Source organism: Seriola aureovittata, chromosome 15 (genome assembly GCF_021018895.1).
Source record: "Seriola aureovittata isolate HTS-2021-v1 ecotype China chromosome 15, ASM2101889v1, whole genome shotgun sequence".
In the NCBI taxonomy this organism is placed as follows: Eukaryota; Metazoa; Chordata; class Actinopteri; order Carangiformes; family Carangidae; genus Seriola; species Seriola aureovittata.
Genome location: NC_079378.1, coordinates 7644940 through 7666870, shown reverse-complemented (window position 1 = coordinate 7666870; position 21931 = coordinate 7644940). Strand labels below are relative to the sequence as shown.

At 41.6% G+C, this 21931-nt stretch overlaps 1 protein-coding gene across 1 annotated transcript in view; it reads right to left on the bottom strand.

Moving 5' to 3' along the window:
- ubl3a (ubiquitin-like 3a) overlaps positions 1-21727 on the bottom strand; it is a 34282-nt gene extending 12555 nt beyond the window's left edge. Inside the window, exon 1 of the mRNA XM_056397103.1 lies at positions 20995-21727. Coding sequence (XP_056253078.1) covers positions 20995-21021 — 27 coding nt within the window. The 5' untranslated portion in view covers positions 21022-21727. The remainder of the gene's footprint in view (positions 1-20994) is intronic.
- Between the last annotated feature and the right edge of the window lie 204 nt (positions 21728-21931).

Genomic DNA, 21931 nt, shown 5'->3' with positions numbered 1-21931 from the left:
AGGTTCTAGCTAAAACTACCAGCTGGCTATTTTCATTCTGGAAAGGAGGAGGATCTTCAAAATAAAAGCAGTGACAGTTCAGCTTTGTCTTAGCTCAGAATTTCTTTACAAAGAAATTCACTTAAACTTAGTTATGTTTCAGCAAAGGCAAACTCCTTGATAAAACTTTCCACAGCTTTACACAATGTGTGCAAGTTAAAAAAAAAATTACTTTAAAGAGATAATTCCTGAATATACCTTTGATGTTAAGACACATAACCAAATGTGCTAAGTACAAACATCTGCCTCACTATGATGGGCTAGTGCTGAAGGATGCAACAGACCTTTACGGTGAAATAAACAGTAGGACCTTGACCTAGCTGAATTTTGTTTATTATTAACTTAACAATCTTTATAGGGCACTTATCTATAGTGACTAATGTGCCATGCCTTGTTATGACCTACTTTACCCACAGCTGGTAACACACGGCACGCACCACATGCAAAACATTGGCTATCGGACAAAGGTTGAGGACAGATCACTTGTATATTCTGTGTATCGACCACATGTCAGGTCAGCTTCTCTTAACTTTTATATTGAGACAAATGGTCTTCTTCTTTTTTTTCTTTTTTTTTTGCTGTTACAAAAGCAATTGGAAGCTCAAGCCAAAGCGATCTGACTGATCAAGATTTATTCCAACTCCAGCTGATTATGCCTACAGTCATGCTCTGCTGGTTGCCATGCCAACACTTTTGGTAACCAGGGAGCTAGTTAGTCATCTGTGCTGTTTTGTCCTGTTTTTATGCATGTTCATTAAGTGGAAGCTGTCTCAAACTGTGCTGATGTAGTCAGTGCACAAAATAATAATGCACCATAATATTATAACAAGATAGACAGGTCTTAAGTAGGATTACATGTACTTTGGTCCTTTTGGCAACACTGAAGAAGCGTGTCTTCCTGTGAGTTGTCTTTACATTAATTCCTTTGTAGAATTCCAGATGGATTGTGATAATGTAAATCACACGAATGAAATCAGGCATTGATTGATATTTTTATAAAGCTGTGAAAACTCCATCAAGTCCCAGTTTCATATGTGTAAATTAATGACTACGAAGCAGGTTGGCTTCTAGCTCAGATTTTGCATTTTAGAAAAAAGGGAATAACATATTGGTTCAGTTTTTTGTCATACTTGTAGACATGCAGGTATTTAGGTTTTACCCTAGATGATCATCTTTTGAAACAAGATTTAGTATCCGGACAGACTCTGCTGGTAGGGCTCTGGGAACTGCCCTAAATGAGGTTAAGCTTTGTGAAAATATTGGTTGAAATTCATACATGCAACTGTTTGCAAATGTCCCAATTTTGGATAATGCTGCAGGGATCTCTGATTGTTGTACACAAACTTTTATTGGAGTTGCTTAAATAACTTGCCCATGGATACATTTGATTTATGGTATATATTTAGAAATAAGTTCCTTTGTAGTAAAATTGTCAAGAAAAATGGTCAGCAGAATTATTAAGCAAACCAAAACTGTGAACATACTATGTTATTATGCACTCTTACCATCCTAAGCAACATGTCACCTTTAATCTGACTACAGGTCAGAGGTCGGCTTGTGCACAGTTAAGATCTGGCATGGGTTTGACTCCTGGACGTGGGACCCCTGTCTTTCTCCACCCACATTTCCTAGAATCTATAACTCTGCCACCACTGTCCAATAAAGGAAAAATATTGAATTGATATGACAGATTAAAGTAAATTACAGTCTATGTTTACATGTAAGACGTTTGACGTGTTCTCATTGAATTATTGCTCTGATTGGACACAAAGCGAACAACGTTTACTAAAAGACTACAATACATGTGTCAACAAAGTTTGATGGAAAAAAAACACTGTACAATCACCAATGCACCAGCATTCAAACTTCCTGTTTTAACAACGGACGTGATCATGAGAGTTATCATCAAAATCTGCAGCTCTCCTCGGCTTTATGCAGCTGTACAGTGAGTTTTAATATTGTTTAGCTGTCTGGCTGCGACATCACTGTTTTGGTTCGCTCCCACCTCTCTCATAGCGTCTTTCTCAGCCACAGCAATTAGCTATCTGCTCAGCAACAAAGAGCAGACATACAAGGTTAGCCTACTATCTGGTGAACATAGTGAAACAGTTAGCAGCTAAAGAGCCACATGTTTCTCCCAGGATTTGGTAGAGACCAAACACAAAGCTAAAAGGTGGACAGACACCTGAAACCAAATGAATTGTAATGTTCTTCCGTTACTGTTGAATGTGTAAATGTTCGCCACTGGTGATAATTTGTTGTCACGGTTATTTTCACAACTTGTTTCCACTGTCCCCAAGTGGCCAAAAAAAGTCTGTTAGTGCAGGTTTAATGTCCGTAAAGTACAAACATGATAATGAGACTTTAATATTTGGTGGTTAACTCTACTAACTTCTGAAACCACGTGTGTGACCCTGTTGCCTGGAATCAAATCCCAGAAGCCATTTCCCTTTCTTGTGGCTCCCTGCTTCTGTACAAACAGAGCAGCCTGTTCAGTGGACATAAAGCACAGACCTTCTTCCTGTTCGACTCTATTACGGCCATTAATCATTAAAGAGAGTATCTACTGTAAGAGAGATTGTAAGAGCCAACACCACAGACCTCTTTGCACTTTCTGGTTCCGCTTGCTAACTTCCTGTGGTACAGACAACTAATGGCTACATTACAGGTCTAATAGCGTTTGGAAATGTACGTTTCTTTTCTTCATAATAGCATCAAACATTCTGTGGCAGATTAATTGCACAAAGTAAAGAGACCCTCCACTCACAGCCCCCAATTATTACAGAAAACTCATTAGTTGACATTGAATATTTTTGCATTTTAATGTCCTCTAGTGTCTGACCCTTTAGTGTCCTCAACGTCTTGGGTTTACTGTCATTATTTCACTGCTGCAGTCTGGGTTTTGGATCCAGCAGTAACTGAACAACAAAAATACTCCCTTCTTCTTTTAGCCGCTCTCACTACTATCAGTCATATGTCTCATTACTCAATTGCCCCATCATACCTCGTATCTCTCTCCAAGCCCTTGTCCTTTTGTACTGTCATTCAGAAAGACCTATCCTTTGATATGCTGACGTATTCATCACAGCCAAATCCACTCCGCTCCTCTTTTCGCTCCCTCTCCTTCCTGTCACGAGCACGATCAGCTGTTACCACAGCGCTATAGCCAGCACTGTACCTGACAGCTCTCTGCTTTCTGTCCTCCCTCTTCATCACTCCCCACATTTACATGCAGATAACCCTTTAATCCATCAGCTGCTTCTCCTCTCTCCAGAACCAGGTAGAGCTCCCTTTCATGCTGTCATTTCCCCTCCCAGTGTCTTTGAAAACTCACCTCGCTTAACTCGCGCACATCCGCCCAGGGCTGCATTCCTCCCTCCTGACAGACGTCAGGTAGGTGCGTTTGATCACTAGTTCTCCCTATCGCTTCCTCTCTGTGATCAGAGCTGTCACAAAAGGTTAAGGCAGGTTTGCCTCGCACGACGGCCTCCTGCCACTGCCTCGACTCTACGCCTCGCTTCTTCACACTTCCAAATGGCTGTTCCAACATCCCAGGGCCAAACTGAAGTAACATGCCAAACAGGAGCCAACTACTGTGCATTACCCACTGGTAAAGCAAAGGGATCAAAGGGAGCTTTATCCAACATTACAGTGCTACATTACAGAGCGAGAGTGGTGTGATGAAGATGGTACTACACAGTGCAGTGTGAGCTTGCCTGGTGAAGAGGTTCAAGCCCATCTAAATATTTTCACAAAAGCACATGCCTTGGCTTTCACATCTTTGGCTGCACGCTTTTTGATGCTTCTCACTTTTACCACAGTAAAAACCAGAACAATAGGAAAACCATAGTTACACTATGGAGGCATTAAAGGGAGAATAAAGAGGCAGGTGTGGAGAAAAGAATAGTCAGATAGTCAATAATGGAAGAACTCTATAGGACTCTGTAACAGCAGAAAGTAGAGTTTGACATTTTAGGTGACACCCTTATTCACTTTCTTGCCAAGAGTTAAATGAGAACAGTGATACCACATTCATATTTGTTGGGCAGGTGGTTAGCTTAGCCTAGCATAAAGACAGGCTGTAACATGTTAAAGAGCTTCAGAGGTGCTTAAAACATGCGTGGACAGAGCCAGGCTAGATGTTTCCAGTTATTTATAGTTTATATTTAGTCGGCATTAATCATTTCATCCAAGTCTCAGCAGCAAAGTGAATCGAAATGTCACACTATTCCTTTAACGTTAAACATATGTGGCTTCTGCATCTAAAACAGAGTCAGCGGATCAACCTGACGTGACTTAACTCTCCAAAATCATTCAGAACACGATGTTAACCCTGTCGTGCGAGAGACAGAATAGGCATGACTTTTAAATGTTTAGCTCTGAAACAATCTTCCTCCCCACAAGTTCCTCTTTTGACAATGACTGTACTGTTAAACTCTAATAAAGAAGGTAATGCTTTCTTTAAATTTTACTATTAATGAAGCACATTTAGCGTTTACATTTCACACATCTGACTTTACTGCACATTTTTACATGCCATTTTCATATGCATCTAAGCTAAATTGCATACTATTAATATTCTTAATGTTCTTTCTTTACTTTTTATCCTGTTCCTGTTTTTCCCTCTTTTTTTTATGCATGGAAATCAGCAAAGGCAGCAAACTAAGAATTTCATCATACAGTGCATCCTGTTCTTCAGTGCAAACAATAAATAAAGCTGTTGTCTCTCTACCAATCTATGCACATTACTGAGACAAATATAAACACACACAGTCATCACTCATTACCAAGTTGCAAGACGCTATACTGAAGATGAAAAACTTCGGTTCATCTTCACTTTGGTTTAAAGTGCAACAACATACCACTACTGCCTGTGGTGAATCAGCCATTAGATTTAAAAAAAAAAAAAACACATCAGACTAAACCACCACGCAGTGACTGAGGTTACAGTTTGTCTGTGTGGGTTAAAACGTAGCCACGGGTATGAAGCCGCACGCCACTAGCCGCCATTTAACAAAACACACACAAACATATACACATCTCTGCCAGTTATTGTTAATTATAAAGACTGCAGCTGCCATGCTCTGCCCAAAGTAAAATTAATTTCCCACGATTAATTAGCTGCTCTGATTAATGACACAACGTCAACCCTCAATATGCTGCTGCAAGCATGGGACATATCATTCAAATTGGCCTGTTCTCAGAACCCTGTGTTCGCCAGACTGTTCGCAGCCGTTTCTCTGCAGGATAAACACCTACAGACAGTCAGCACAGGTAGTAAGGAGACTTTATAAAAGTCCAAAGAAAATGAGAGAAAGATGGAAACATGACAGTTTGACTCTGTTGACACTGTTTTTTCTCATGATACTTCCCGGTGTCTATAAGCATCAGTTGAAGGGTTGAAGACACATCAAGCTCCACTGTCCTCGTCTCATCAGGGAGAAAAAGAAACTCAAATAAACACATTCAGAGAGCGAGAAATCAAACATGTAACAGGGAAAGACAGTGTGACATGAAAACACAAGAAAACATGAAGAAAGAAATTGGATATGACCAACAGAAAGAGAGCTTAAACAGTGAGAGGAGAGAAAAAGACAACAAAGATCTGCAGGGGCCTGTATTACACATCGGCACCAAAGTGCTGATGCTGAACAGACGCCATGACAGTCACGACGGGGTCCGATGTTATAGGAGGACAGAGGAAACGCTGACACGTCTGTAGGCAAGCCCAAGGGACCGAGGGAGGAAATGAGAGCGCACGAGAGGGACCGGAGGATTCAAAGAGGGAACATCGAAGGTCAGAGAGAGAGAGAGGCGGCGAGAAGAAGAACCGTGAATGTGAATGAAGGTGGTGAAATCCACGTAGTTTTTGACGATTATCCACCAACTAATTGGAGCTTTACATCAGCATACGTTTGCGCATGCATTAACACACAAATATTTGCATGCGCACTCAAAATGCCTGCTGGTGGGGCTGCTGAGGCGTTACTTTTGAAGCCGTGGGCCGAGACGTGAAATTGCTCTTGTACGCTTCAATCGATTCTCTTTTAATCTCTCAGCGTCTAGACAGTCTGTCCCAATCTCCCAGTGAAACGCAAGGCAAGAGACGACAAGGTGCTAAACAGTGAAATAAATATGCAACTGTGGTTGTCATTAATGGTTGAGCAAAAACTAAGAAAAGAAACAAAGTGATACAGGTAGTGAAACTTGCCTGGTTGACCTAGAAGTCAGAGGTGACAGCTAGAGAAAGCACCTCTGGAGCTGATGAGGCTTGATACGGATTGATCCACCTTCTTCTCCGGATTCAAACAGTGCAAATGGAAAGGGAAGCAACAGCTGTTTGAAACTGTTCTCAAGATAGTTCTGGGAAAGGGACAATATGTTCGATGCTAAAGACCTTCCTCGTACCTTAAATTTCTGTAACTTTCTTAAACCAACAGTCTTTCATTCACTTCCTACTCTCTTATTTCATTCTTCACTTTCCGACTGGCTGCAGTTCAGTCCGCTTTCAAGTGTGGCCATTCAAAACAACTACATAACAAACAACACATCATATTGTAAACTATTATTTTCCAGCGTAACCTAACCTTAAGTTTTCCTCTGACATCCGAGCCTGATTTTTACTGTGCTTTAACAGCACAGTGTGGAGACGTTACATGATGTCCTCTGTGTTAAAAATGTACCCTACCCTAATTTAGGAGCACAATGGATGGTTACATCTGGTCCTTTGTGTCTGGTAAATGGAGGGAAAATTGACTGCCGGCTGGGAAGCAGAAATAAAAACAGAGCTGCTTCAGGAAACAAGGCAAAGCATCTGAAACCTGTTCACCTGTTCAGCAAAACAGTTTGTTCACACAATATCATTTCAGCTGCTTTAGGGAACAGTCTTTAACAAAAGGAGACGAACAGAGCCACTACAGAATTTGAAAGATTTTTGTTTTACATTTGAAACAAAACAAATTACTGTTAAATAGAAAGCTGCAACTGAAAGAAAACTGCTGTGGCATTGGAGTTTTGAATCTGTATTCATCTGAGAGATAGCTCTGCAGTTTGCCTTGTTGTCTTTCTGTGTAGTTCAGTTTCCAGAAATGGACATCAGTTGCAGAGTTGCTGTCCAGCCACCAGCAGACACACATACCCGCAGGCCAACATGCCACATGTCGCCATGCTGCTGGTGTGATGGGACCACACAGAGGGTTGATGATCCCCAATGAAGGCTTTGATGAAAGGACCTCCTGTCCTTTTACCTCCTTCATCCTAGCATTTGGTCTGCAGCAGCCCTGTGTGTTCACGCCTCCTCCTCCTCCTCTAACTCTCCTTCACTTCCATCACAGGGTGTTTCACCAGTGTGACTTCCTCCCCCATGTTTTCCTGACCCCCGCTATGTGAAAGCCCTGGAGTCAAATAAAGCATCCCCATACTGTTCTCCCCCTCCCTCCCAAGAGAACTACCTACTCTGCGGTGACCTCTGCCTTCCCCTGTCTCCCCCCTTCCTCCCTCCTCTGTCTCTACACACCCACCCCCCCTTCTTTTTCCTAGGTGGTCTCCCCAGCCGTGTGTAGTGGATGCCCCGCAGTCAGGATTAGCTTGATTTGTAACCTTTCAGGTTGTCCTTTCCAAGCACAAGCTTTTCCTGTTTTCTTTATCTGTGCATCTAAAATGAAGGTTTAAAATACTGATGAATCTATTTTTACATTCACAGCTTTAAGAATAAGCCTTGTGGCAAAGTGAAAAAACACTGAAATGATTAGTCAATTCATCAAAGTCATTTAACAGAAGCTAATTTTGATGGTTGGTTAATCATTGAAGACATTTACTAAGCGAAATGCTGATCCCTCATTGGTTCCAGCTTCTCCAATGTGTGAATTTGAATTTTTTTTGCTTTATTCTTTATTCTTTATATTATTTCATACTAAATATCTTTGGTATTTTGCTATATTTCATGCTCAGGGAAATTTTTGACACGTTAAACTAAATAATTAAAGTATTAATCAAAAAAATAATCAACAGATTAATCAATAATGAAAATAATTATGAATTGCAGATAAAATCAATAGAAATTTGCTGTCTTTTCTCTTTGTCTACACAGGTAGGAGTCCAACATACCATTAACATATACATCATCTCTCATGATCCTGTGTTTAATGCCACTGCAGCACAGGTGAAAATGCAGTTTCATTTTTGCTGTGTGTTCAGAGTGAGAGAAATTCAGACTACATGTCTCTCTGGGAGTTGGGAAAACCTTTCAAATCCATTATCCGGGAGTGCATGGTTGCCTGGTAAATCCAATTCTGTTACTTAGTTCCTGACAAGTTGTTTATTTTTGTAGATGTTTTCAACCCGTAAAGGAAGAACAGTACAATGCTGCACATAATGAGGCTCCAAAAACTATTACTGTCTCTGTCTTTTTCCTCAGATACTATAAAGCAATTGCAAGAATAAAATGATGGAAGAGAAAGAGAGAGAGAGAGAGAGAGAGAGAGAGAGGGAGAGAGAGAGACATAGAGAGCAATGGCTGCGAGACAGCAGTTACATTCACAACACTGCATTTCCTTTTCTCCTCCAGAAAACAGCACTGCCCTGCAGTCATAACTCACGTGATGCCATGTGTGTGTAGAAGAAAAAATGTGTCTACATGTGTGTGTGTGTGAGAGAGAGCGAGAGAAAGAAATACAGATAGAGACTGCTGGCAAGCTAAAACGCCCTCTGTGCTGGAATTTACCAGATGGCACAGGACAGAAACAACCAGGGGTATTATTACCACACACACGCATGCACGCACGCACACACACACACACACACACACACACACACAGCATTTTCTAGGCCTGGTCGGGAACGAGGGAGCATGCAGTGAGTGGGGTAGATGTAGGTTTACATGCATGTGCAATACTAAACATAACAAACATAAACTTGTTCTTCAAGCAAAGTTCCATCTAGATTCCTCCGGCAGTTTACACCTAATAACACACACATAAATCACTCACAGTTATAAAACTAGCACAACGCCCTGTAAAGCTGAGCAATAGACACTGAAGTTTACAAGATTGCCAATTTTAGTACAAAGAGCAGCTACATTACAGATTAGAAGTCAACAGACATGACACCGTACAATCCTGTATAATATCTTCACTTTATGTTAAGACTTTGCTGGAAAGCTGTATATTCAGCTCTAGGGTCATTTTGAGGCAGTTAATGGTGTTTCATTGTAGTTATAATGACTATTTTGTCTATACTTTACAATATGGTGCATACATAATTTTTTGTGTTGCAGAGTTAATTCAACAGACAATGCATCTTGGACTTAGTCTATGTATGGACATTAGGCAAAGTCATCTACATTCATGTTCAAGTAAAGATTAAAGTACAGAAAATGACTGAATTATCAAAACAGACACAAATTTAACGTGCAACTGTCTTTGTTTTGTTTTTTTTCCATTGTAGTGTGGTTAGAGATCTGATCTAGCCACTGGTTATGTTTATGTTGTGCACAACAGGAAAAAGGCAGTCTCAGTGGGGAGACAGTGGAGGCAACCGGTTACACAAGTCGAGGGGGGGGGTGGCAGCTGGGGACCCAATCAAGATCTTTCACAAACATTGTTCCACACCAAGGCAGAATACGGATACAGATGATATAATCAGGCAAGGCGTGCTGTTTAGGGGATGTTGAGCTGCCTGTTACATGACCATAATGAAGATGTTTACAGCCATGTAGTACAATAAAGAATTTGCTTCTCATACATCCACCTGGGAGGCATGGTAGCTTAAAGGTTACGGCGCACTTTAACTTCACAGATATAGACCTGTTTATTCAACACTGTGACCTTTGGATTAGAAATTAGACAGGATTACTGTACCTGCCATCTCTCAGCCTTAATGGTTGTTGTCAGCCTTAAACCACGCTGTACTATGAACTGCAACTGTACTAAGATCAGCTGACTGAGCTATTCTGTGCCAAGCTAAATGGAAGTCAGCTAAACTTAGCTAACACACGCCACCCAACCCTTACTCACCCACAATCAGCCGATCTTTCAAACCCACTAGCCTAGATTACTGACACTGATACATAGTCAGTGAGTGCTGCTGTTTTGCTCATAACTGTACATAAAGTCAAATGATCTCTTGTTCAGAGAAGTCACTTCTCAAAAATATGCAGTTAAACTCAACTACAAGTGCATAACTGATGTCCTCTGCGAAAGTCAAAGTTCTGCTGCTTCCCTCAAGATAAACCAAAGCTTCCTCATTACAAGAAACGGAGGAAAAAAATAGATGAAAAGCCCTCAGTCATTCTAGTCCAAGGTCCAATGCTTCATTACTGCTGGCTCGTCCAGATAAGAACACACACATGAAACACACACACACACACACAAACACGCACGCGCACACACACACACACACACACACACACACACACACACACACACACACAAAACCCCTGCTGGGATCATTAGAGATATTCATAGTCAGAGTGCTCCATAGCATCCAACATGCAATGACAAATTTGTGCAAGACAGCATGAAGGCCAAATATACCCTCTCTCCATGCTCTCTCCACTCTCTCTCTCTCACACACACACACACACACACACACACACACACACACACACACACACACACACACACACACACACTTCCTCATCTTGGAACTCTGTCTTTAACTCTTCGGTGACCCCAGCCTCATATCGCTCTATCTTAAAACCAGTGAAGCCAAAAAAAGGCAAATTTGTATCTTTACCATCCGTCTCATTCTTACTGTGTCCACTGATACACCAACAAGCTTTTCAACAACAAGCAAGAAACACTTCCTGCTAAATTTCTTTCAAACTTGCAATTACAGCTCACAAATTCAAAGACTAAGTCCATGAAAAAGGTGAAATATGAAAAAAAAAAAAAAAAGAGCCGACCTACTGCTGTCTATACTGTGACCACTGAAGGCCTCAGTACTGAAGCTGGCTTGGTTTACCAGCTGGGGATTAAGGCTTTAGTAATACTGCTTGCTAGATATGACACAAGTTTCTGAGATGGTTACCTAGCACCCGTTGCTGTTGATAAAGTTGCTAAGGAAGTGCTGGTTCCGGAAGGGTTTTCCACCCATTCTCTATTTTGATTTGGAATTCTTCCTTAAAAAATAGACAAAGCAGGAAAACTGAGGAAACTGCTGTGTGTTCTATGTTGTATTACAAAACTAAAGAGATTAATTGATCATGAAAACAATTATTCGCTGCTGCCCCTATCAGCTACAATAGCATGAGTTTGTCATGTTGCTCCGGAAACCACGCCGAGTTGGGTTCAAGTACAAAAAGCTTGTCGGACCATTTACATTCTGAAAGCGTAAAAAAAAAAAAGTTAATTGACAGCCACAGCAGAGTAAAAGTCTGGGTTAAAGGCATGAGAGTGAGGACCGGAGGCCAGCTGATTCTGTTGGAACATCCAGTCGATGAGGCTTGACCTTTGGATGACTGCTCTATGGCTCATGCCTGCCCTGTCTGAGACCCGAAGAGTCTCAACACTGACCCTCTAATTCCCTCAGTAAGTATTGTCTGTCTGACTGCACTGGCACAGGACGTTCGAATATCAGGACAGATTTAAGCACTGATTTAGAAATGGCAGCCTGTCCCAAAATGTATCAGGAAGAGGGACAGTTGACTCTTGCTAGCTGCTCTGACGCACTCACTTACACACACTCACACTCACACACACTCACACACACACGTACAGTCTGTGCTGGCAAGGCAAAGCTTTAATATAAATGTCCCCTCAGCTGGAAATTGTTTCCAGTGCAGCTGAAAGGCTCCTTTTATTGAGCTAGTCAAACACCACCACCACCACCCACCCCAACCCCCACTCCCCATCCTCTACTATTCCCCCACACACGCATGCGCGTACACACATACACTGTCTTTCTTCTACTCAACATTTAGACTTACAATGAAATACAGTGTTTGGTTTTTTTTTTTGCTCTAGTGCTTTTGTTTTACATCTATTGAAATTACACAGAAAGGAAAACTGCAGTCACATTGCTTTATGGAAAGTTCCCTTTCCTGTAACATCCCTTGAATGCAGAATAAGAGACTGTATCAAGAGGCCTGAGTTTGTCAGAGCAATTAATGCCCTGGTGTAAAACTGAAATGGATACTGTACATGCACTGAGCGCATTGATTGAGCATGTTATTTGTGCAGAGTTTCCATTAGAAACGTATTATCTGAAAGGACCACATAAGCTACTGACTGAGCGAGCCTCCGTTTGCAATTATAATTCACATTAGTTGACATTACAGATTGGCATGTGGGTAGAATATTTGATGAAGCTAACATTTCACTCCACACAACTGCCTCAGGTGATAGAGGAATTTAACAAAGCAGCAAGTTCTCGCTTTTCCTTTTAGAAAACCGACTTCTCTAAATAAAGTGCAGCAAGAGAAGCTTTTGTTTGGCTCATCATCCTATTCCCTACATTTCATGTCTCTACTTTCACAACTCGAGTTTCTCTTCCTCCTTTGAGTTTCTCAATTCAGTCAGACCACAGCATCCCCTGAATTTCATTAGCACCAGGAGGCTGTAACTCATCTTCTCCTTTTTTTTTTTTTTTTAATATCAAAAAGTTGAACTGCGGACACTGCAGACATATCTTTAATATCATGTCTGGGTATGTGGGGTAATGTGTTTTAAGGCAAAAAGGACTTTGTATTTGGATTTAGTATTTCACCACCTAAATTATGTTCCTCCAATTGTGGAGAAGGCTTTCAACAGCTTCATGTCTGGGGATCTTCTTTTTTCTATTAGGAAATTTTTAGGAAAATGAATGAATAAAACAAAGTCAAAAAATTTCCATCTTTCTGCTGGCTAGTCAGACCTAAGCAAGGAACACCAGGGACCAAATGGCAGAGTGCCAAAGCCTAGACGCACAACACCATTGCATGCAAACAATGGCCTTTAGATGCAGCTTAGTTTGTGCTGGTATCTGGAGCAAAAGTGAACCAGAGTGGGTGTTACTCCACTGGCGAAGCCAACAGCAAACACGTCACTCTCAACAGGAAGAACAGGTTGTGCTTTAGCTGGTTTCTCTGTACAAATCTGTGCATGCATAAATACTTGACAAAATATACACACACACAAACACATACCTCAAAAGTGGCTGCAGGCATACAGGAGTCGAGTTAGGATTTCTTTGTCGTGTTAGCGCCATCTGAGAGCTCACATCTTACTCACATTCACACCCACTGATTTATGTCATGCCCTGACTGTAACACTTGGCATAAAAGCTGAGGTGTATCCTTACTTTACTTCTGTACTGAGGTGTTCAGTATCCAGCATGTACTACAGAGACTACTGCTGCGAATGTGGGGTACATGTGTCGCTACCACTGCTCCGATTCCGATATTCAATGACATACAGCACACAATAAAATGCCTATTCACTGTCAAGAGAGATCAGGACCAGTATCAATAGTGTAGACCAGAAGTTTCCCCTTGAACTGGGACCATGGGAGCCCCCATAACGGTGAAGTAGTTCAACACATTCCTCAGCCTGAGCAAAGCCATACCTGCCAACAATGACTGCTGAACTGACTGCTGAAAGGAGGGGGAATTTCCCCCAGAATAAGCGCTTATCCCAACATACACACACAGACACTTTTTCTTCGAAACCCTCTGGATTACTCACAGAACCGTTCAGACTTCTAGCTGGGTTGATCAGAAATGCAAACTGACAACAGAAGAGATAGGGTCTTACTTTGAAGCCTGATGCGTGAGGAAATCTAATAGCCATTGCCTCATCCTGAAGATCTAATCTTGGTGGTTATTAAAGTTTGCTTTGTGAAATGTGTCTCTTGCCTGGATCGTCAGGAGTGCTACCGTCAACAAAAACCTCTTAGCTCTGGTTTTAACTTGATTACCCCGAGCAAACATCCAAGTTAAGGTAACAGTTTGAGTGAGACATCTAAATCCGTCCAATAACCAAAGTTTAAATGAGTTGTTTAGTGGATTCAGTGTCTGGAAGCATGTGCGGTGACCTCCAGAATACAGGAAAACATGATTTTTCTTAAAGATTTCATGGCTTTGTTAAGGATTATTGTTATTGCTTTGAGCTAACTTAAAACCAACCAGCACTCCTATCTAATCTGAATATCAGGATAACATGCCAGCTGTAACATGAAGGGTTTTTTTTTTGCCCTCGCAACTGCTACTGGTGCCACACATTCTTCACCCACGCCATTTTCCTTCGTTTTACTGTGTTAGCTTTGTGGCACATGCACAGAGCAGCGAAAGAAACCAGGTTAAACTGTGTACGAACACAGCAGAAGAAGCCTGACTCTACAGTGATTACAACCCTGACACAAGCAGAGCATACATTGCATGGAAAAGTAGGTTGAGAAACTTTAAGAAAGGTAAAAGATGAAAACATTTTTTTAGATGTTATCCATCAACAACAGCAATATATATTCAATAAGCTCATTATACTGCAGGACTCCCATAGACGGAACATGCAGCTATAGAGCATATTATGAATAACTTGTCAGCTGGAGCAGACATCAAGGATGGAAAAGGGAAAGCAGGAATGTTGACAGGTATGTGCAACTAGATCTGCACAGCAGATATTCACAGACATAGGGATGCACGTGCACAGACACATGTCACATTGAAGAACACAAAGCCAAACATAAGCAAACAAACAGTTACATAAGCAATCAATGGATGAGGGGCTCACAATAGGACTTCCTGTTGGTGTTGCAGACATGCATCGATAGGATTGAATTAACTCTACACAGTCACAGAGGACAGCTGGACATACACATTGACAAAAGCATTGCTAATATCAGCAGCTGTCAATACAAATTAAAAAAAGTTCAATCCTTCTTACAGAAAACATGACACAGTCTCACAGAGAACAGACACACCACCACACTGTCTGCAAAGCTGTATACAATTCATTTTACATTCATAGCAATAAATAGAAAACCAACATGTGTACAGTAATACAACCACACGCATTATTAAAACCACATCATTCATCTTAAGTAGAACAGGTATTTTAGCTGCTGTATTGATCTATCAGTGTTTCCAACTTTGAGTCATCAGTTTCCTGAAATGCTTGAAAAAAGTAACACGAACTGAGCACAGCTCTCCAGCACCTTCAGAACACCTGTCAGAACTAACCGTGGCGCTCCGAGTCCTACATGTGACAGTGTCAGAGTCAATATATCAACTCCTGCACCCGGGCGGAATGATGTAATCCTGATCTGTGACTCAGACTTGCGACACATGGCATCGGTAACACACACACGTATTCATTGACATGCCTCATCCAACTGGCACTGTCAGGACTCAATAGTGTTCTCTCTCTCTCTCCCTGTGAACGTGCCAATCAAAGCCCCGTGAGCGGCTTCCTCCTGCCTGAGGCTGAAGAACGCCCGCGGACCTCTCTCGGCCTCCAGCTACTCGGTGTCATACATGCTGAGCTAAGCTCGAGTGGGAAGAGAGGGGCAGGGAGCTGCTGTTTTCAGCAGCAAGGATTCCCCACCCATTGTTCTTTCATCCATGACCAACACACCGCTGACCTCTGACCCTAACCTTTGACACCTTTGTGTGTGTCTTTGTGGGTGTGTATGTCTGTGTTTCTGTGTGTCCAAAGGGGGTCTCTTTAACAATGTGGGAGTGAACTATAAACTGCTTTCAAAGCACTAAAATATTAATTAGCCACACACAGAACAGCAGCGATAACTAGCGTTTAGCGACACAATGTTACAGTAAAACAAAAGAATACTATTCTGAATAGAGTTTACTTAGAGATAGTAACCATAAAGCTGAAACGACTACTTCATTAATCGATTAGTTGATTGACAGGAAACTAATGAGCAACAATTTTGATAGTCGATTGTTAAGTCATATTTTTTTAAGCAAAAATGCCAAAAATTCAGTAACAGACATTTTTTTTATGATTTAACGACCACATGATTAATAAAGAAAATGATCAGCAGATTAATGGAAAATTAAAATAATCTATTAGACACAGCTCTACATAAACCTACAAACCCACAATACTTATTGTGACAAGTGAAGGAAGACGCCGACACACTGGCAGCCACTTGCACTAACTTTAACAATGTTTCCATCAAAGGACAACAGCAGCACTTCCAGGCAATAAGAGAAGGCCACACTGACTTTAAGAGCTTATGTGGTGCAGGGGCTGTCTGTTTAAATGAATGATGAAGGTCTAAAGACTGAAATATTGTAAATAAAGTGAGCACAAGTGATCAGGTGTCTGCCTCAGTCAAGAGTTTATAATCCAACACACCTGTCAGTACAAACTTATGTTGAGTAAGAAGTTTGTCGAATCTGTTCTACAAAGGTTCTTTTCAAACTTTCAAATTCCACTCAATGCAAAACTACTGATCGTTACAGATGAACAATTTCACCTCAAGGGTTAATACATTCTATCGTACCTCCTGGTGTGGTTGAGTCAAGGCTGTGATTGCCACCTCCAACGCAAATTAACACGTACTCACCACTGCACAAATGACGGGGTGTTTGAATACAACCCACTGAGTGTGTATGAGTGTGTATATGTGGTAACGGTGTTTAATTCTTCATATCATGTCAAGATCAAATGTGTGTCTGTAGGCCATTAGTAAACACTTCCGACCAGAGGGAGAAGCCACACAGTCATGTTGTTATTACTTTCTAATAAGGCAAGATGTAACTATTGGCTTATGGATGCCAGGTTGTGCCCAGGTTTATCACCACTTAACTTCTGGAATATCAGAAATACTTCAACTTATAACAACCTTGTAAAGCTACTCTGATTTTATAGCTGCTAATACAATAACGCAACTGTGAGCAAACGTGAGAAGAGCCAGACATCTGCACAAGATAAGGAAATTGTGGTGAACAGACGAAGCAGCAATGGTGATGATGAAATTAAATGGCTTGGATTTCTTAAGCTGGATAAAAAGCAAAGCAATTTCTGTTGCAAGACACGCCTGCAACCTGTGCAGGAGAAGACGGCAAACACAACAAACCCTCTCCACCTTTTGAAATGGTAGCCCACAATCCCACAAGTGCATGGAAAGACAAAGTGTGCCCTCCCAAACTGACAGCACCAGCACTAACAGCCAAGCTTGCAAACAAGCCTCTGGTGGTAACATTAGTTCAAACCCCAGCAGCAGTCACTCCTGTCTGCCTTTCCAGTCACTGATAGGAACCAGACCAGTGGCTGTTTATCACTTTATAAGTCACATTTTTCTAATTTATATGTTTTTATTTAGTACTATTATGTTGCACATTAAATACAACTGCAACCCTTATTAGGAAGTGGGACCATCAAGTACTTCTCTCTGTATGCATGTATATGTGTATATGTGTGTGTGTGTGTGTGTGTGTGTGTGTGTGTGTGTGTGTGTGTGTGTGTGTGTGTGTGTGTGCGTGTGTGTGTGTGTGCGTGCGTGTGTGTGTGTGTGTACCTGGATCTCCCTGTCCTGTCTGCTGTGCTGGGACATATCGAAAGCAGTGATGTTTGAAATTCACTCTCTGCTCTGTGCGACTCTCAGTCATGTCTGGAGTATATTCATTGAGCGGGGCTTATCTGAACTGAGGTGCTTTATTCTTCTCCTGCTCCTGTACCACTCTCTCATCTGTCCGTTGATACAAACACACACACACACACACACACGCACATGCACACACACGCACATGCACACACATTCACACACATACCTGCAGTGCACCTCGATTCAGTCCCTCCACACACTCACACAGGCATCCAGACTTTAGATCCAAGCGTCTCACTGTTGCCATAGGGACCATTTCGACCTTGTCAGCACTTCTGAGATCTGCCTGGGGCGAGGTAATTTGCCCCCTCCCCATGCTTCACTCTTCCTATCCCTCCTCTTTTTCTCCTTCGAAAAAAAAAACCCCCATCCTCCATTCTCAAGGGGCATGACTATTCCTTCTCCTTTTCTTTCTCTCAAATTCATTCAGCCACAATGTTTGGCACCAGCAATCTCCTCTCCTCCTACCCTCACTCCCACTCTATACAGCCTTTATAAGTGTGTGTGCATACACTTACTCTTTCCACAGACTCTGGGAAGGGTGTGTGTGTGTGTGTGTGTGTGTGTGTGTGTGTGTGTGTGTGTGTGCATCTGCTGCTGATTTCAACCACACAGGATGAGTTAAATGCAGATAGCTTATATTTCTCCAGATTTCCTTGGGGAACATAATGAGGTAGATTGATGTATAGACAGAGCTAAGCCACAAAGGGAGGCAATTGCTCCGAAGATTTACCCTGGCAGAAATCCTGAAATGTCTTACTTATGTGCAGAGTTTGACCTTTATGTTTCTGCTGCAGGCATGGTAATAACATGAGCCTGAAGACAGCAGCTCTGGCATGAATAAAGCCCATTCAAAACAATATCTTAGAATTGGCAGTTGAAAAAATATTATTACTTCACCGATGAAGAAATTAACTTCATGCCAGAGGCATAAAGTGATGCAATAATAATGTGATACTTCCCCCTCAGGGAAATACAGATCAGGGAGAGGAATAAACCAGCTGGCAGGGATTCAGCGTGTTGCTTAAAGAAACTTAAAAAGGTTTGAACCAAACTACTCTGGCTGAGCGATCATCTTATGCTACAGCTCTCAGACACAAAAAAATACTATTATAGTCAACATTATGGATGGGGTTCAATAGCATTTTATTGAATCTGAATCTAGTTCTAGTAAAAAATCTGCTTTTTAAGTTGTTTGTTTGGTGGGGGATGAAGACGAATGTCAAACAGTGCAGTGAAAAGATTAATTTCAATTGTTTTGTTGAAATTTTGAAAGATATAACTTGTGTATACATAATTGTGATTTAGGGACCAATTAGCAGATAACAATGACACTGACACTAATAGAAATTAAGGTAATTAACTATCAAACCTAAACCTTGGTCATTCTACTGTGTTGTGGGGTTGTTAGGCTTGCGCCACATATTTTGTCACTGCTCTCCACTCGTCTTTGTCAAGTTATTAAAAATGCCACAAGTTCTTATTTTAACATTTTGGTCTGAATATACTTAAACAAAGGGCTTGTTGTTCCCCCCTTTCCCGCGAGTACTCTCTCACAAATATTACATTTTGTAGTTGACTCGTCTCATTGACTTCCACATCCAAAATCCAACCAGCTATCGGAGCCAATCTGTCGTTAACACATCTGTACACTGAGCCATAACACTGTACCTGCGTTTCATATGAAGCCTCACACATCCATACAGATGGTGACATAACACAAGACCTTCTATGAACGGTCTTTAGGATTCATGAGGATTTAGCTATCAGTCATAACAGATCAGAAAATGAACCATTCTGCTCATGATTATGTCCATAATCCATAACTTGCGATGTGCTATACTTAGATGCTTTAGCTTTGACCGGACCATATATACATAGAGGCCGGCTCACCTCTAACTTCTTCACAGCATTATCCCAGCATCCTGACAACATAATGGACCTGCTGTCCAGGGGATCAGCTGAAGTCGGACGGGCAGGAGCAGAGGCACAGCTGGGATAGCTGATCTCCGCGTGGAGGGGCATATTACGTGGTTTATCCTTTCTATACATAGACCTGGAGGTATTCTTAGAGCCACCACACACTGGCGGCAAAGATGACAGACGTATAACTGCCAGACAGAGGGGAAATATTATGTCTAAGACTGGGTAAACCCAACTAAACGCATTTTACACGCCTTTTAATTTGTGGAATAGCTTACCCACGAGAGGCTGACACAAACCTTTATGATGAGAGCTCATAATGACACAACAGTCAGGAAGTAAGTGTAAAACAACTAAATAAGTCATACGGGGATAATGTCTTGGGGGAGGTAAACATCACCTGATGATGACCAGTTTGAAGGTCGCGGTTTAGCCTCCTTTTCAAGGTACCACTACACCAGTAAGCATGACATAATGAGATTGTAGCAGCAATGCAATTACCAGTTAGTGCACCAGCAAAGGAGCAGCTAATCTTCTCCTAAACTCCAGTTTCTTTACAGCCTGCAACTGGGTATTCAGGTATCATTCAAATATAACACACAATTAAATTTAGATGTTCCCATGAGACTGTACCGCTGCTGTTACTCACAACAAATCACTTCCACCTAACATCGCCGCTGATGACATAAACCATGTTGCCTCTGCAATGTGAATGTATTACGTTTGCTGGCTTCCACTGATTTACATATGAAAATCAATTAGTGTACTTGCTTGAGTTGAGTCATCCATCACAGTGTGTATTAGGGCTGCAACAAAATGATTAACTGTTTATAATATTTGATATTATACTAAAAGCCCATCACAGAATCACAGAAGTTGACATTAGTGCAATATCCCAATATTCAATTTACAATGATGTACAGCCTCACATTTGAGAAGCTGAGACCTGCTACACACTGACAATATGGCTTCATGAATAATGAAGACAACAACTCTTTTGTCTCTTTAGACTGATTGATTATCATTTCACCTTTACTGAATATAAATCCAAATTCTTTTTTGTCAATTCACACTTTCCAAATCTTTCAGGATGTAAAATGTCTTTGGTGAAGTGATTCACATCAAACATGAGCGCAGACTTTTCTAGAGTTTCATTCTGTGGAGAAATCAATGGGAGGCAATGGCTGCCTGGAACAGAGGGAAAACTAGTATGTACAATAGTTGAGGAGGTAGAACTTGCAAACACACTCATAAGGACCACATCGGGTAAATTAAACAACCATAAGTTCTTTCCCAAGGACCACTAGAGGTCCACAAACCCAACTTTGGGAACCAGTAGGATTTAAAGTTCAGAGGAAGTAGGGTCCTTGAATGAGGAACTCTCTGAAGTGCTGCTCTGATCAGCTTTGTTTTATCTTGGACAAACCCTGTGGGAATAAATGGATGTAAAGGGTCAAGTGTGGAAAAACTAACAGTAATTCCTCTCACCATGTCCGCTGGGGTGCTGCCCGTCATCGCGAAGGTTTACCAGGTCCTCGGAGGGGTTCACTCTCACAAGCACGCGCACACACACACACACACAAGGCAAACACACAAATATTCCCTTTTTTCGTCTCCTTTGTAACAGCTCTCACAAGCTCTGAAAACACGTCGTTGCTGGGGTTTAGAGCAGGAAACAAATACACAATTTATCCCTGGTGACTTGCTCTCTCTCTCTCTCTCTCTCTCTCTCTCTCCACAGTCAGCACCGAGGTAGTCAAGACGTACAGCGCTTCTTCCTCTCTATTGCACAATCATGTCGCTGATCTTTTTCCTCCACAAAAACGGTAAATGTGGACTTCTGTAGTGTGCGTTAGTGGGATAAACTGTCGACCCGGGGGCCTCCTCCGACCCACCAAACATCAAGAATATCCCGCTTTAGAAAAGGTGCCTACGCCATGCGAAAAACCCAACACTACTGGCACATCCGGACACCGATATTTTTCTCTCTCTCTCTCTCGGTTGAAAAAGAACAAAAAAAAAAATATCCGCAAGGTTTAACGGTTACCGTCCTCAGATAAAGTAAAACACGTCCGCCGGTTGGTGGAGAAAGGCGTCACGCGGTGAAATCTGTCGGTGCTTCTCTTTACGACGGGAGTTTGTAATGATTGTTGTTAATGTTCCGGACTGCGCTGCTGTACCTTCACGACCCGTTCAGCTGTCATCCTGCCTCCAAACTAACGGCAAGCTGCTAACTGAAAACAACACCGGACTTCCGGTTACCATTTTCAAAATAAAATAACTTTATTCTTTATTGCGCAGTGTTAATTTATTTTTCTTTTCTTTTGACATTTTATTTACAAGCAATTCGGGGGCTCAGTAAAGTCAGAGGTTTTTCTCCTAATAGACGCTACATTTATTGTGGTGGAGTGTAGTACATTTAAGG